Raw genomic sequence first — 17,230 nt, 5'->3', positions numbered from 1 at the left:
TTTGCATGTGTGTAGACTTACTAATGTCCTCAGACAGAGGTGGGAATTCGTAGATGTGCTCGCAGGTGTTTTTGCTGCTGGGCATGCAGAAGCCGAACTCAAAGTCAAAGCTCTTGAGCAACTTCTCTCTGAAATAATGTCTCTCGATCATCCTGAAGTTTTCAATCGGCATGTCTCCGACTGTGAACTCAACGCTAGAGGGACGAAGACAGACAGATAGACAGACAGAGAGAGAGAAAAAGGTGAGTAAGAAAGACAGAGACAGACAAACGGATAAAACAAAGAGAGAGATGGAGGAGACGATAATAATTCTGCTGGTAACTGCGTCCTTGTAAATAACGATTCACACACATTCATACTTACGTGGCTCCAACTTGCCGCAGTCGGAGAAAAGCGGGGGTGAACTGGTAGCGGACAAAGCGGCCGGCGTTCGGGTCAATATCCCTCTTCTCCCCAGCTTTGTCTAAAGTGAGGATCAGTTAAATGAAATAAAATATTTTTAGAAAGGTAATTTGGTTGACTGAAAACAAATATGATTAGTGGGTGTGAGTGCAGCCTACAGATATGATGCTTTATTATGTGTTTTCATGGATAAAGGCTTAGTGAAACAAATCCACAGTTTATTTTAATGACTCACCTGTGGATGGAGGCTTGGTGATCTCAAACAGCACTGTGCCCGTCTCCATGTCTCTGATCTTGAACCTGGTGAAGTCGATGTTGTACACGTTCTCGTCCGGGCTGCACAGATAATCTGAGAGAGAAAAAGGGAGAAGCAGTGTCAGAGACTGAGTTAGAAACCACTTTTATTAACTGGAGATTACAGACAAAGAAAGTACTTGAAACACAAAGAACATATGTTCAGTAAAAACACATCAAGAATATTAATTCTCTGATCAAATTGCTGCAGACACATCCAGATCTCCTCCTTTAAAACCACTATGTGAAGCATTTGGAAATTTCAGAGTTTGGTGCCCCCAAGTGGTCGTATCAAAAAACAAACAAACAAACAAATCACATCTGCTGCCATAATAGACATTCTACACATAGAGCTTTAAAAATTAATATATTTGACAAATGAATGAAAACAAATAATTGCTACAAAGCTGGTTTAACATTGAGGAAAGTAAAAGTAAACCGCTGCAAACACTGTTTGCACCAAAGTCAAGTCAAGAACTGTTTTGCTTTCAATCTTCTTAATGAACAGACAACAATACTGAGAATCGACCACACTAACAAGAAAATTCATGCTCTAAAAGTGAGTAAAACTGCTCCTGGTTATACTGATAATGTGTATTTGTAAATAAAAATATACTAAGACACTCACACACACGAAGACATAAACCAAAACCTGCTTTCCAGCAATGAACATTCAAATACTGAAAAATCAATCATATTTACTGTAGTGTCAAATAATTTCTTTTTGACCATTTTAAGTGAATTTCTGACATAAATCTCAATAAAACTGTACCGGAGGAGCTGCTTTCCTCCTGAACACAACGATGCAGGCGCACACATGCACCCAGTAAGAAAGAAAGGAGAGTTATTTTTATTCCTCTAATCCTTCCTGCCCTCACCAGGCAGTGTCAGTGCTTATTAGCGTTCCCCAGCAGAGCAGACACTTCCTGCTCTATCCAATGATACAACTGGCCAGCATGTGTAACTGCAACCTCTCTCCATCACCACCACTGAGGCCCCAATTCGCAACCGGAAAGCTCACATGATGTCGGTGAATGAAATATATAAAGAGATGACATTGTTTCAGGGATGTGAGAGTGGATCACTGCAGGTCTGAGCACCTGAGCGGACATCAGTAAACATGTTTGATTACATCCGTGTCCGTCTGTTAGCTTCATATGTGCGGTTGTCTCTTCATGTTCTGCTGTTTCTTTTGACGGCCAACATCTGTTTCCTCAAAGACAACAGTAACACAGCTGAGGCATGGACGTCCATCAGTGCAGACACGGATGATTTAATGGCTAACGATGGCAGCTCTGACAGGCCACCAGCTGTGTATTTATCACCGATCGACAGCGACAGCTTCTCACCATTAAAACAACAATAACATGATATTTCCAGATGCTACCATCAGCTCCCAGCTGTGAACTGTAATTCATGACAGTCAATAACAGCAGCGCCTCTTGTCAATAACTTCAACACAATGGTTCACCTGTTGTGTGACATAATAATCTTGAAACAAAGGTCCATCAATACCACTGATAGGCTGGTCTACTTCTGTACACACATCTATTTCATGTCTGTACATCCTGGGAGAGAGATCCCTCCTCTGTTGCTCTTCCTGAGGTTTCATCCATTTTCCCTCTTTTTTTAGGTTTTTTAAGGGAGTTTTTCCTTATTCAAATCAAGGCTCTAAGTATAGGAGGAGGAGTTGTATTGTTATACAGATTGTAAAGCCCCCCGACACAAATTTGTGCTTTGTGATGTCGGGCTATACACATAAAATTGACTTAACTTTTTCCTGCAAAAAAAGCTTTTTCTGAGCTTTAAACTATGTTGACTGTGAGATGCAGCTAACAGATACATCTATTATCGTCAATGTAATGTATATTTACAACAACACCATACACATAAACGCTGTTCATTTCCATTCCTAATATTTTTTTAAAATTGTAAATAATTCATTTAACTGTTTAACATCTAAAAAGGAAGTTCAAGGGAAATTTGGGGGGATGTAGCAAAAAACTTGAAAAAAAAACCTTGAAAAATTGTGAAACTATCCTTTAAAGGTGCAGCGTGTAGAATTTAGAGGCATCTAGTGGATCGGACTTGGCAGAAATGTAATATAATATTCATAAGTATGTAAATAATTCATTTAACTGTTCAATAAAAACATGAATCTTAACTTCAGCAGCAAAAAATATTAGATTGCAATTCAAATACCAAAATGTATCTTCCAAGAGGAATTATATCTTATGTTCAAAACTCTACAGAGACGTCAGTGCTGCAAGTAAACTATCAGAGGGCTGGCTGAGATAAGACTGTTCTCCCTGGCATGACGATGGATGTCGACTGGCTGGTCATCTTGGGAGACGGTCTGCTAGCTGCTGAGACGACTGTCCGGTCTCATCCGGAGAGTGATCTCCGAAAACAATATCTTACAGAAAAGCTTTTAAGGATTCACCTGCTGCAAAGAAAATAGAGGAACAAAAACGTCTGACTGTGTTACACACACACACAAAAAAAAAGTACAGCACTTTGTGCTCATCTCCTCCAGTGACTCCTGGAACAAAGCAGTATGTTTAAGACATGTGCACCAATAGTTACAGTTACAAACTCTGCTGCTGGAAACTACAGAAACATGGTGGTATTACAACAATCTCTAGCAGCCAGAATGATCACCAGCGTTCCTAAATGTGAAATGTGCTATAAATGAAATACTGTGAAGGTCAGGAGTCTGTATGATGAAGGTATTGTTAGTCGATAACAGATTTAAGCCTGCTGCTTTGGTTCTGCTCTTTTTTTTTCATTCTACATTAATCCCCCAGGAGGATTATTCACAACGCTCCCTGCATGTTGTTTTTCATGTTTATGTATTCATGCTGGAGCGTCCCCGGAAGTCAAACCGTACCCGCGAGTCACAGCATGTTGTCAACCCCATTTACTGTTCGAGGTGAGCGTTCCTGACCGAGCTGATCTGATCCGGGGTGACGCTGAGATGCCTTTGCTCCTCTGTCAGTCTGAATGCTGAGGTCGGCTCTTCTAAACACATCAGCTCCGCATACAGCGACGCACAACTGACAACACCTGAAGAGTCACACAGCGTCCCCACGTTCACATGACACAAACAGACAACAAAAACACACTCAGCAGCCACATTATTGTAATTAACAACATATATTATCTATGTATGTGTGTGTGTGTGTGTGTGTGTGTGTGTGCACGTGCATGTGTGCAGAGGGTACATCTGCACATATGTACGATGAACTGTACCACAGCTGGTGTTGTCCTTGTCCTTTTGCTAACCTACTGCTAATAGATACCTTTGAGCCCCCTAATGAAGTCCCATGAGGACAATGTGTTTGAATGAGAGACAATGAGTTTATTGTGTGTGTGCTCGCACTTTGTCTCACTAAACCTGAGGTGCTTGTTGTTAATTTCATGCAGTCTGTTACTTTGGATCAAACACACACACACACAATGTCACACAAAGCCATCTGAGGATAACTTGCTGCTACTGAAGCCACCAACAGACTCCTGTTTATCACTGTCAGCTCTCCTTCTGGACCGTGCTGATAGTAAGCACCTACAGACAGAATGTGTGTGTGTGTGTGTGTGTGTGTGTGTGTGTGTGTGTTTTGGACTGAACCAACCGTAAGTGAAATTACAGTATATTAATTCAAAGTGTGGAGCATCTGGTCACCTCAGTCGAGGATGAATAATGCAACGCAGACTAAAAGCCGAGCTGTAAGTGTGAACTCAGCAGCGGTCAAACACTGCTGGGAAACAGGAAGCTCATCTTCTTCAAACTTCAACATCAGCAGGTATCAACAAAATCCTGCAACCACTTCAGATTTCCTGTCTTCATCACGGGACAAATGTATCCAGATCTAATATTTTATAATGAGATCGTCTAGCTGCTACATATGAACAGCACCAATACATTTCAATGATGTGGTTTTTCATAACTTTTACATTTTTTTGGGACCTAATGGTTGATAGTGTGACAACAGAAAGAGAAATTACCGAATGTGTGAAACATTCAGTAAAATTTCTTTCATTTTCTACTACAGAGTAGTGAATGAAGAATAGCACCTCTCTGTAAGACCTTTTGGAGTTCAAGATCTTTGTAGTCATTGTTGTTCCAAATATATATTTTCTTTTTGGTCAGTTACTTTTCAGTTTCAGCTATTAAAGTTTAAAATTTTCATGAAATCTGACCCCATTTTTGTCAATTAAAGTTAATTAAAGTCAATTAATGATCAACTCTATTTCAGCAATAGCCATTCAAGATATTTACATTCAGTAAATTATCTCTCTATATAGTATTTATATTGGTAGTGGTGGAGTCTGCCATTCCCACACTGAATTCAAACTGCCTTCATATGTAAATGCAGTGTAATTTTCATTGATAACAGCCTCAGCGATTGTCATTCACTAGTTGCATCAGTGCTGCACTAAGTAAATGCTAATGCAAACTGAACATTTCCTACTGCTGGCAATTATTGTGCATCAATCAGAAGAAACTCAATGTATTTGTCACCAAAAATAGCGCTGACTACAATCGCTCATCAAAAATCTGTGTCTATGTCTATAAAACAAGACAATGGTCATTTATGGTTGTAAGGTGGTATGTTTAAGGTTGTAATGTAACAAAAACAGAGCATCCACACTGAACTGTTAGATGAAGAGTTGCAAGTGACAAGCTGCATACATCCAACGTCTCAGTGAGGGAACTAACTCCTTCCTTCCTGCTGCTGTGTAGAAAACTACTCGCTTGATGTGTAGCATGAAATCAGATTGTTATTGACTGACTTGAAAAAAAGAACATATGTTTGTTTGGCTGCACTGTAAACGGAAACACCTGCTTCTCAAGGAGTGTTTGCTGCCCACAAAGCTGACACAGCTGGAGTATACAGTAAACCACACATGCTTAAACCACTATATTAACTGGGTGTTTCTTCAGGATTACTTCAACAATATATATTAACGATAAAGCTAAAAGCTGATGCTATGTTATTAGCAGCTAATTTACCAAAGTGAACTTAAAGAGTAGCACATACTGAGAGAGCAAGAGACTGTTTATCAGAAAAAGTTTTTTATGCTTTGAATCATTTCTGTCATCATTCAGCTGACATCCTTTCTGTCCCCTCACTGCAGATGTGTCAACGGGTTACAAGATGAGGTCTGGTACACAGTTCAACAGGTACTGTATGTATATGACCTACATTCAGCCAAAATAAACCGTTCTGAGCTCCTTTTAGCAGTTACCCAAATAACGCTGGGACAGGACAGATCTTAGGAACCTTCCAGTATGAGGGTTTAAGATCACATGAAACCATATTAAAGGCTTATAAACACAACACACACGCTGACGAACATTACAGCTGACACTGATAATGGGATCTAGTTCAGTCTGTCCCACTTGAGGAAGAGCAACTTCACTACGGGTCCATCCTCACTGGAAGTTTAGGACTAAGATACACATTTAATCGTGTAAAAATCTCTCAAGGTTTTGGCTTTCACATTTAATTAAACCTGACTGTATGGAAAAGTGAGTGATTCAAGGTTTATTTATACTGTGGGTTTATTAGGTACCACATTTGGACAAACTGCACTGTCAGTGAAAGGGTAGTAAATATCGGGATGACCTATCACTTGCAATAAGGGAGTGCCCTCAAACAATTGCTCAAGACAAACCAGAACTGTGATCACTTTTAACCAGACATGTGTACAATTTCTAGTTGACATTGTGGTTGTATGTGATGTGTTGTTGTGTGTAGCTTTGTATTTTGTATTATGTGTCCTGTGTGTTTTTTGCTTTGTACTGTTTGTTATTGTGCTGTTATATGTTTTAATTGTGATGTACTGAAGGGACTGCAGATGAAAATTAGCTATAAACTAACTCTGGTACAGTACATCAAATGGTAACATTTATGTTTAACACTGTACATGGTCCAAATAAATACATGAATAAATGTATTTTGTCTTTTTCTACTTGTGTATTTGTATATTTTTATTTGCATATTGTTACTTACACTGTTTCTGTTTTTGTTACCTGCCTTGAGACAACGGATATTAATTAGCATTTTTTGCTAACTCCAGCATCTTGTATTTTATACTGATGTTCATTAATGTGCTCTGTCCCTATCAAATAAATAATAAATAAATAAGTACTGTACAATGTGAAAGTGAAGGCAGTTTTCTGACAGTTTGAAATGATTAGCGCTCTTTTATTTATTATTGTTGCTACATTTAAAAATGAGTTAAGGGGTGAAAATCGGCTTAAACAAGACTAAGAGTCTATAGCCATACCTGTAGCTCTGTGGCACAGTGTGGTGCTGCTACCATTAGCATGCTAACATGCTCACCGCTAACATGCTGATTTTCAGCAGGTGTAATGTTTACCATGTTCACCATCTTAGTTTACTGTTAGCATGCTGACATTTACTATTAGCAGTAAAAACAAAGCACAGCTCGTGGGATGATGTCATTAGTTTTTGAGAAACTGAAATTTTAACCTGATGATGATGCTAGATAAAAAGTGAAATTAACACCAATTTTATGTCCAAATTTCACATAATTGTTGGAAAACCACAAATTTCAATGTCATGGTGGTGCTAGAGGAAAAGTTAAAGGATCACCAAAGTTATTAGGATTCAACCTCCAAGCATCATTAGTAGTGGTTCCAAATTTCCTGACAATCCACCCAATCAATCTGGACAAAAGTGATCGACCTTCACTGCCATCCCCATAGTGTCGCTGCTAGCATGGCTAATAAAAATACCATTTAGAGCACAAACACTTTGTGATGATGAAACAGTGTTTTTTACACTTGGAGGGACAACTGTGTAAAATCAGCAACTCATTTGCATTTTCTCCCCTTTCTTACACTTACTATTATTATTACTATTACCAGAGGACTTTGTTTTGCAACTGCTGCAGGAAACACGACAATTGGATGCATGGGGACATAAATTTGAGTGGAAATCAATTCAAATCAATCTATCTTTCTGTAGTAATGAGTAAAAGCTGAGCCTTAAAATATTTCATCACAATCACACAGAGATGACAACTGTAGAAATATTTTCCATTTTTTTCAGGTCTCTAATACTAATATTAACACTGCTGAAGTGTCTTCTTTTTACTCTTGGGTGATGTTTTTACGAATTAAACTTCCCCACAAACGGAGCAGAACAGGTAGAAATTTGAGGGCATCAACTATGTTAGTGATCATCAGGTTGAAACAAGCAATTTAGGAAATGTTTGCATTTAAGAGTTTGGTGAACACTCACAAAAAAGTGAAAGATTTATGATAAGAATATGAAAATGTTCTTGCATGAGGCCCATTTTGTGTTTCAGTTCAGCAATTAACACCCGCTGCTCTACACTACTACTTTTTGCATTTATCCCACATGAGCTATGAGCTTCCCTTCAGCCCCGCTGAGTGTCTCTCAACCACATCTAGTACAGCCAGCTCCTATAAAACCACTCCTGGACCTCTGCCCCTCCTCTGCCTTGGAGCCCTCGGTTCTGTCGGCGTGGCAACCACACATCTCCTGCCCTCCTGCACACCTCACAGTGGCGGTCACGGCTTTAAGTTACAGGTCAGATTCAAGATTGCCACATGTGGACAAACATACAGCAGATTTTATCTCGTGACGTCTGTTTGATTCTGTATCCTGACAGAATCAAACTGGTGTGAAAAGTCAGACAGAAAAAGAAAAAAAGAAAGTTACATGATGTTTCAAAATAATACAGTATATTGTTTATAGTTCATGTAAACTACATGAACAGGATATGATGGCGTTTAACACATCAACACCTACAGTATTTTTAGATTGATCTAAAATACAGACAATTAGAGCCACCAAAAGTCAAAAAATGTGTAATTGCCTGTATTTTTATGTATACTTGACTATATTTTACTATTTTAAAATTTCTATTTTTGTTGTATTAAATGTCATTGTTGCTTTTATTTATCCATCCCATTAGCTATACCTGCTTATCCAGAAGGTTTTTACTCATAAATATCTTATTTCCTCAGTACGTATATACAGCATTTATGCCAGAGCCCCTGAATAACCGAGAGAGCTTTGCCAACATGTTTTCCTTATGATGTCATCTGTGAAAAAAAAGAACATCAGCTGATATATTATTCTCTAAAATATGATGCCAATTTTAGTCTTTGAATTTCAGCATCGGCCGACCTTTACTGAATATGGGAAACACAGTCACTATCTGCCTGAACACCTGCAGGATGTTACAGTAAAACAGAGTAATGATGACAATATGACAACATCAACAGCAAATACTTTGGTCTGTTTTGGTAACGAGGGGATCCACCGCTTCGGTGGGAGGAGGAAAGCAATAAGGCCCAACACAGCTCACATTAATCCGGTTTAGTTTCTTGTATGAAGGCAAATCCAACTAATCACTGGAGGGAGGGGGCAGGGTTAATGCTGCGAGGGCGGAGGGAGACGAGGACGGAGAGATGCAAGCGTGCAGTAAGGATGGTAACTAGGAAAAGACTGTGAAACTGGGTTTGATGGAGTGCTTGCAATTCTTGAATGAGCCCTTTCTCTCTTTCTCTTAACATCCTGTTTCAACAAGAAATGAAGAAGTCATTTCATCGTTACTTTACAACTTCCTTTTTTAGTTTGCAATGTGGGCCGGAGAAAGATGGGAGTGCCGCAGATGTTTTAAGCATTTGCAGAACATCAGCAAAAATTCAGCAGTCTATTTACTGACTTTACTGTTCATCTGGATCAACATTGGACATTAGATTTTCAACAGAGTCACTCATTAGCTTGAAACAGGGATATTAGTTCATTGGTTTGTCCGCCACTTTGGTCCAGACTGAAATAATTCAACATTAGATGATTAGACATTCATGATCCTCAGACAATGTATCCCACTGAGCTTGGTGACATTTCCTCTACCGCCACCATGAGGATGATACACTGTACATGTAATATTTGTGTTTTTGAGTGACATCTCTCAACAACTGTTGGATGGATTGCCTTAAATTTGATACAGACATTCATGTCACCCACAGGATGAATTGTGATCACTTTGGTGATCATTGACTTGTCCTCTAATGCCATCATCAGGTTAAATTTTAATTTGTCCAATCAGCCTCAGCTGTACTTTGTGTTAAGTGCTAATTAGCCAAAGTTAGCATCACTCATGAGTGAGTTTATGCTTTGTGATGCAGACTGGAGACATACTTTATTGATTATCCATACACAATAAACAGCGGCCTGCTTCATTTATGGTTAATTGAAAGCACTGTTGTTGTTGCATCAACACACCATTTCTGTTTGACTGCCTCCTATTTATGATGAACAAAGAACAAATTCGTTCTGGTCCAACGGGCTAAAGCAGTTAAATTAAAACAATGTTAGAATTCACACGTTTAAATTTCATTACTGGCAGGTTAATCAGACTTAGTCTTAGCACCATGCACTGTTCAAACAGCGTGGTGCAACCATGGTTTTGAGGCTTCTCCAGCTGTAGGAGCAAGGTTAATTATTTTAGTTAGTTAAGTTAGTTTCATTGGGAATTACATGAACATTGTATCTATTTTGTTATCTACACCGGATTTGTGAAAAAAATCTGCAAAAGTTTTGATGAAAACAATGAAAGTCAAAACAAAGCTTTCATCAGGGGGCCAAATATTTTTGCTGGAGGGCCAAATTTGGCCTACAGGCCACTACTTGCCTGCCACTGTCCTACTGTAAGTATTGAATTGTACAGATGACTTGTGTTTATTCTGCGCAAATGACAAACTTGAGCTTGACATTGTGAGCATGTTAGCATACTGATGCTAGCATTTAGCAAAGCACCACTGTGCTTAACTGCAGCGTCACAGAGCTGCTAACAAGACTCTTCGCATTGTTTTCACAAAACTTGCTGCATGTGTCAGCAAGGTTGTGAGTTTGAAGTCTTAAACTTCTGCCTTGGCAAAAATACCAGTGGAGGCACTTTTATTCATTGTTACACCACTAAATAATACAATAATAAACACAGAAAAATGTTGCATTCATCATTCAGAAATGACTTCATTCAATATGTTCTCATCACCTGTATAACTATTAAACATGTAAATCTCCTCTTGCAAAGTTGACTTACTTTTTTCTCTTTTTCTTGATTAGAAAGCAGCAAGTTAAGAATATTTAGGTGTTATTCACAAAAAAAGTCCATAAAGTGTATGCACAGTCCTGTGGCCACTACATTGTTGGATTTTCATTCAGTTCTTAGAAAACTTGAATTTTTAATACCAAAGCATCTTGTCAGATACTGCTTAGTGTAAAACAGACACGATACATAACAATCATCTCTCCCAAACACAGTGAACTGTTATGTAGCTTGATAGCATGTAGGTGTCAAGGAGTGACACATCTTGTCCCTGCCCTTCTGACCTAAGTTGTGAGTTGCTGACCGCAGTGTTGTGGTAACAGTGCTGCAGCAAAAATGGGGATGATTTCAAAATTTGGGACAGTGAAAAGACGACAGGATGGGGAGACGAGAGAAGGAAGAGAGTCTGAGAGTTCATCATAGGACTACAGACACAGTATGGACGCAGCAGTTAGACGTCACATTTAATTTCACACGACTTACAGCTTCACCGTCATGACATCAGGTGAGCAACTGCTTCCTGTTGGCATGATGAGATAGATGAGGAACATTTTGTGTAAATAAACTCTATGAAAAACAGTCACATTGGGCCAAAAATGTGGATTTTATGTTGTTTAATGAAACATAGGGGACATCTGCAGCATGAGCCATCTGTGTCATCTTACAATGATCTTGACAAGCAAATAAAACTGGCCTGTTTTCATCACCTGCTACCCTATTTAACAGCACAGAGCATTGAACTGCATCAGATCTGCACCGACACACTGCTAAAAGAGTACAAGCCTAAGTGGGTTATGTGAGCTCTGGATGCTCACAGATCATCGCTTGGTTATTTTGCTTTCACACCAAAAACCTCAAAGCTCACAGGCCCGTTCACACTGTTGCTTCGGTCACATTTGTGTGAGCGCTTCTGTAACTGTCATGACAAAAAAAAGTCTCACCACTGCATCTCCTTTTTAAGACACTCAGGAAATGTACAGTTGAAGTCGACGTTTACAAACAATTAGGTTGAAGTTATTAAAACTCATTTTTTAACCACTCCAAAGATTTCATCTTAACAAACTATAGTTTTGGCAAGTCAGAGACATCTACTTTGTGCATGACAGTAAGTAATTTTTCCAATAATTGTTTACAGACAGATTATTTCACTTATAATTCACTCTATCACAATTCCAGTGGGTCAGAGGTTTACATACATTAAGTTTACTGTGCCTTTAAACAGCTCGGAAAACTAAGGAAAATGATGTCATGGCTTTAGAAGCTTCTGATGTGAGTCAATTGACAGTGTACCTGTTGATGTATTTTTAGGCCTACCTTCACACTCAGTGCCTCTTTGCTTGACATCATGGGAAAACCAAAAGAAATCAGCTAAGACCTCAGAAAAAAAATTGTGGACCTCCACAAGTCTGGTTCATCCTTGGGAGCAATTTCCAAACGCCTGCAGGTACCTCGTTCATCTGTACAAGTATAAACACCATGGGACCACCCAGCCATCATACTGCTCAGGAAGGAGACGCATTCTGTCTCCTAGAGATGAACGTACTTTGGTGCGAAAAGTGCATCCCAGACCAACAGCAAAGGACCTTGTGAAGATTCTGGAGCAAACAGGTACAAAAGTAACTATATCCACAGTAAAACGAGTCCTATATCGACATAACCTGAAAGGCAACTCAGCAAGGTAGAAGCCACTGCAAGCCAGACTACAGTTTGGAACTGCACATGTGGACAAGGATCTTACTTTTTGGAGAAATGTCCTCTGGTCTGATGAAACAAAAATTGAAGTTTGGCCATATGACCATCGTTATGATTGGAGGAAAAAGAGGGAGGCTTGCAAGCCGAAGAACACCTGCCCAACCATGAAGTATGGGGGCAGCAATATCATGTTGTGGGGGTGCTTTGCTGCAGGAGGGACTGTTGCACTTCACAAAATAAATGGTATCATGAAGAAGGACAATTAAGTGGATATAATGAAGCAACATCTCAAGACATCAGCCAGGAAGTTAAAGCTTGGTCGCAAATGGGTCTTTTAAATGGACAATGACCCCAAGGATACCTCCAAAACTGTGGCAAAATGCCTTAAGGGCAACAAGGTCAAGGTAGCAGAGTGGCCATCACAAAGCCGTGACCTCAATCCAACAGAAAATTTGTCGGTAGGACTGAAAAAGCATGTGTGAGCAAGGAGGCCTAAAAACCTGACTCCGTTAAACCAATTCTGTCAGGAGGAAAATTCCAGCAACTTATTGTGTGAAGCTTGTGGAAGGGTACCTGACACGTTTGACCCAAGTTAAACAATTTAAAGGCTACCAAATACTAACTGAGTGTATGTAAACATCTGACCCACTGGGAATGTGATGAAAGAAATAAAAGCTGAAATAAATCATTCACTCTACTATAATGTAGTGATCCTAACTGACCTAAAATAGGGAATGTTTACTACAATTAAATGTCAACAACTGAGTTTCAATGTATTTGGATAAAGTGTATGTAAACATCTGACTTCAACTGCAATTTAAAGTTATGAAACTGCACCAGTGCTGTTCATGGGTGTGACTGTCCGTGACTGTGTTTATTGCATGCTGCTGACCATCTGCTGGTTGTTCTCAGACTTCTCAGAAAGACTGAATTTAGCTCAGCGCTGACCAAAGCTCTAGTGACGAGTTACATTTCTAGCACGCATCTTAAATAACCAAATTCAAAGGATCTTTATCAAAAATATTTGTTTATGTAAAAAAATAGAGTGTTTAATATAACTTTTTTTTAACTTTTTTTTTATAATTCTCAAATATCAATATCAGCCTTAGGAATCCAGTACTGGTCAGACCAAAAAGTTTTAGTTTCTTAAGTTATTTTGCTGGTTCCGGCTTCTAAAATATGACAAATTACAGCTTTTCTCTATTTCATATTGTAAGTTGAATATTTCTTGGTTAAGACAAAACAAACAATTCTGTTTCTGATTTATTTTTAGGAAGAAGACTGGTTAACTGGACAAAAATAATCATACTGACAATAACATATAGTTGCAGCCTTAACAGGACCAAAACACAATCATGGTGTCTGCAGAGGAGCCTTTCTTGCAGCTCAGAGGGTTGTAATGATGCAGCAGATTAAGATTCACTTAAGAACATCAGTTTGGATCAGATCAGTCAACTGAGCAGAAAGCCTGTTCTGTCTATGCAAATCTTAATTAATCTTAGCAGCTTGCTTTGATTACCAGATGGACGGAGCACGAAATAATTAGTGGCAACTTTATGCTATTTGAAAGTCACTTTTCTGAGAGTCTGTTTGACACAAACGTCCTCTCCTGTGATGCTGAAACATCTGTGCTGCGAGCAGGTTCAAACAACCGCAGAGTAAAAAAAAAGCTGTCCAGTCTGTCTGAGCTGTGCTTAGTGTTGTCAATTGTGTATCGCGCCACTTAAAGGGGGAATCAATTTCAGCCACTTGAGAATGTGCACCAGCAGCGAGAAACAGCAGACGAGTCACAAAACAACAGAAAGGCTTCAGTGGTTGTCCCCTGAGGAGAGAACTCAGGTTCTCTCCTGCTTTGTTTGACCGCACGAAACTGTGAAGAGTAGGCGTGTATGTGTTTGTGTCTGTATATATATATTTGTCTGTATGTGTGTCAAGTGACAGCAAAACCACACTACAGAACAGCTGAGCAGATGAGGGGAAAGAAAGAAAGGGGAAGTAGAGGAGGAAGTGTGTGGGAGAACAGAACAGAGATGCACGCTCCGCTGGCTGTAACCAAGGGGAGATGCTTCACGTTGCCGTAGTGATTCAAGCGTGTATCCATGTTGCTGTGGTGATTCACACATGCCTCTTCTTGCCTCCGGCGACAACGCTGGGAGAAGGGAAAGTGCGAGTTTCCAAGACCGTTAATAGGGTGGGAGACAGAATCATTACGATACTCCCTGATGCGTCAGCTGGATGACAATCCCCACAAAGACTCACTCACGGGGATCACTGGCAGCAGACTTACAGATAAAAACACAAAGACAAGACACTCACACGTGCATCTCTTGTCCCTGATAGACTAGAACAACTACAGACACAACAGTGACCGTCAGTAAAAGACGGAGGACGAGCCGAGCCAAAGGATGTTCCCAGAGCTCTTCCTCTTCCTAAACTCAATAAGCTGTGATTATGTAGGATCTCATTCCTCATCAGAACATAAACTTCCTGTGTTGTCTTGAGCTACATGAAAGAGTAATACAAATAAGGAAAAAGAGGGAAAGGGATCAGAAAAATATGATTCGAGTACAAATAATTTATTACTATAAAGACGAGCACTCATTGTGTTTGTTATGACGTCTCACATTCACATGAGGAACTGTGTTCAGTTAAAATAAATGAATAAAGAAAAAAGTGAGTTTAAATGTTCAAACACCTTTTAAAACACCTCAGAGAAGATCATGATTGACTGACAGCGTGTTTGCATGTTATCACACTCAGTTTGCATTGTAACAGCTAATGTAACAGCGTTGTGTAAGTCAGGTATTTAGCTACCGGCCTTTAAATAGTCAAATGCCCTCCTGGTCACCTGTTAGCTAACTGCTGTTTTAAGACCTGAGTTGGTGATAGATGAAGATGTTCTTGTGCACATAAGAGCTTCCTGGCTGCTATTTCTCCCTCTGTTTTGTTATAAGAAGCTTGTTTGAGATTTAAAGTTGTGACATAATTAAAAAGCAAATGCATTAAATAATACGCTACATAATCATCTTCATTTTCAGTGTTACACATGAATATGCAAATGAAAGTATTTCAGGCCTTTTAAACAACAAGTATGGTAATCAGAATGTCATAAGTGGAAGAAAAGGTTCTTTGCCTTGGAAATATTTATCAAATTGGTTTGTTTATGAGTGAATAACCAGCTCTACTTGTGTTTAAAGATGGCATACAGTGTCTTTTTTAGATAAACACAACAAGTTTTTAAATTATGTGCTTAGAAAGCAAAGTAATACTTAAAAAGACCAACATTTTGAATGTTAGATCTGTAATCTGCAGGTGAATATATCGTTCCTGCTGAGGTTAAAAGCTACCTGGCTGCAGAATGAACCTGCAAAACTCCAACTAGATCACTTTCTCCACATTTCCACTGAGTTACAGGAGATCTTTAGATTATATCTCTCAACAAATCTTATTTTTTTCTGCTGCACATGAGACACACACATGATGCCTGAGTGTTTTAGTTCTCTGGGGAGGAATGAAGGAGAAAAGTGAAAACATCTGAAACATCTGAACTAGACGTCAACTAATGCAAAGGAAGCATACAGGCCGTTTTGAAGGATGACCCCTCGGTCACCTTAGTGCCTGCACCTTTCTAAACAAATCGTCCTGATGATGAAGATGTGCAAGGGATGATGTCATTTAAGAGGATAAAATGTAAGTCATGCATGTTCAGCTGCATTTGGACACTTCTTCCTTCACTGCTGCATCAAATATTGTTTTCCAGCACTTATTCCATTCACTTCACACCACCACACTCTTCAAACATCACTCAACCACCTCCAGTGCTAAACTTAACCTCCACAGGTCACAGGGATACTTAAATGAGGAAGTTTAATGCACATCTGCAGACAGGTTGGCAACATTTACCTCTATGTGGAGAGAAGGAGCTCCATTGATGCATTATAATGTGTTTGAATAGGGCCTATATAGATTACATAAATGAGGGGACACTGTGATGACGCCATACATGATTCATATAGGAGCTGTGACATTTTAGCACCTTTGTCCTCCTCTCTCACTCAACAACCGACACGGCAGCAGCAGCAAACTTACTCTCTGTGATCTTCTGCAAGCCCAGAACATCCTCCGGAGTGATCACGGTGCTGCCGAGCAGGTCCTCCTCCGTGGTCACCGGGACCCCCACGTCGGTCGAGTTGCAGCCTTTCTTCACTTTCATCGCCGCCGTTTGCTTCGGGCTGCCGTTACTGCTGCGGTCCGTGCTGCTGTCTGTGCCTCCGGTATCTCTGCCTGGATTATTACCGGCAGGCTTCTTAGCGCTTGATGGGTCCTGGCTGTTGCCTCTGCTGGTACAAGAATAGCTCATTCTCCGCTCCTCCTCCTCCCCCTCTCCTAACCCTGGGCTTCCAAGATACAAAACAGTTGCCTCCCTCTCCCTCCCTCCCTCTCCGAAGGATGCACAGTTGCTGTCTGTTATCCGGTGCTTAATTCAAATCCGCTTCGTCTTTATGAGCCTGCAGTCTGTCTCCGCAGACGGGCTGCATGCAAACGGCCCCGACTCTCGTTGGCTGAGCGCAATATGCAGAGAGCGGGACTCCGTTCTGCGCAGCTGCCCTCTGAGACGATATTTCGGTTGTGTTAAGTGAAGCTGGGAGTCTGTGGGAAATAATCTGCTGGCTTTGAAATTGAAAAAGAGGCGGCAGATGGCCGTCGCTGTTAAGGGGAGGGG

The 17,230-nt window shown here is 40.0% G+C and overlaps 1 protein-coding gene across 1 annotated transcript in view; it reads right to left on the bottom strand.

The window, feature by feature from the left end:
* unc119b (unc-119 homolog b (C. elegans)) overlaps positions 1-17,230 on the bottom strand; it is a 20,389-nt gene extending 3,159 nt beyond the window's left edge. The window contains exons 1-4 of the mRNA XM_044371500.1: positions 16,597-17,230; positions 638-751; positions 364-463; positions 22-194 (exon numbers count right to left, since the gene is read on the bottom strand). Coding sequence (XP_044227435.1) covers positions 22-194; positions 364-463; positions 638-751; positions 16,597-16,867 — 658 coding nt within the window. The 5' untranslated portion in view covers positions 16,868-17,230. The remainder of the gene's footprint in view (positions 1-21; positions 195-363; positions 464-637; positions 752-16,596) is intronic.

This window comes from Thunnus albacares, chromosome 13 (assembly GCF_914725855.1).
Source record: "Thunnus albacares chromosome 13, fThuAlb1.1, whole genome shotgun sequence".
Lineage (NCBI taxonomy): Eukaryota > Metazoa > Chordata > Actinopteri > Scombriformes > Scombridae > Thunnus > Thunnus albacares.
The sequence above is the reverse complement of the archived record's forward strand: the minus strand, read 5'-3'. Positions and strand labels throughout refer to the sequence as shown.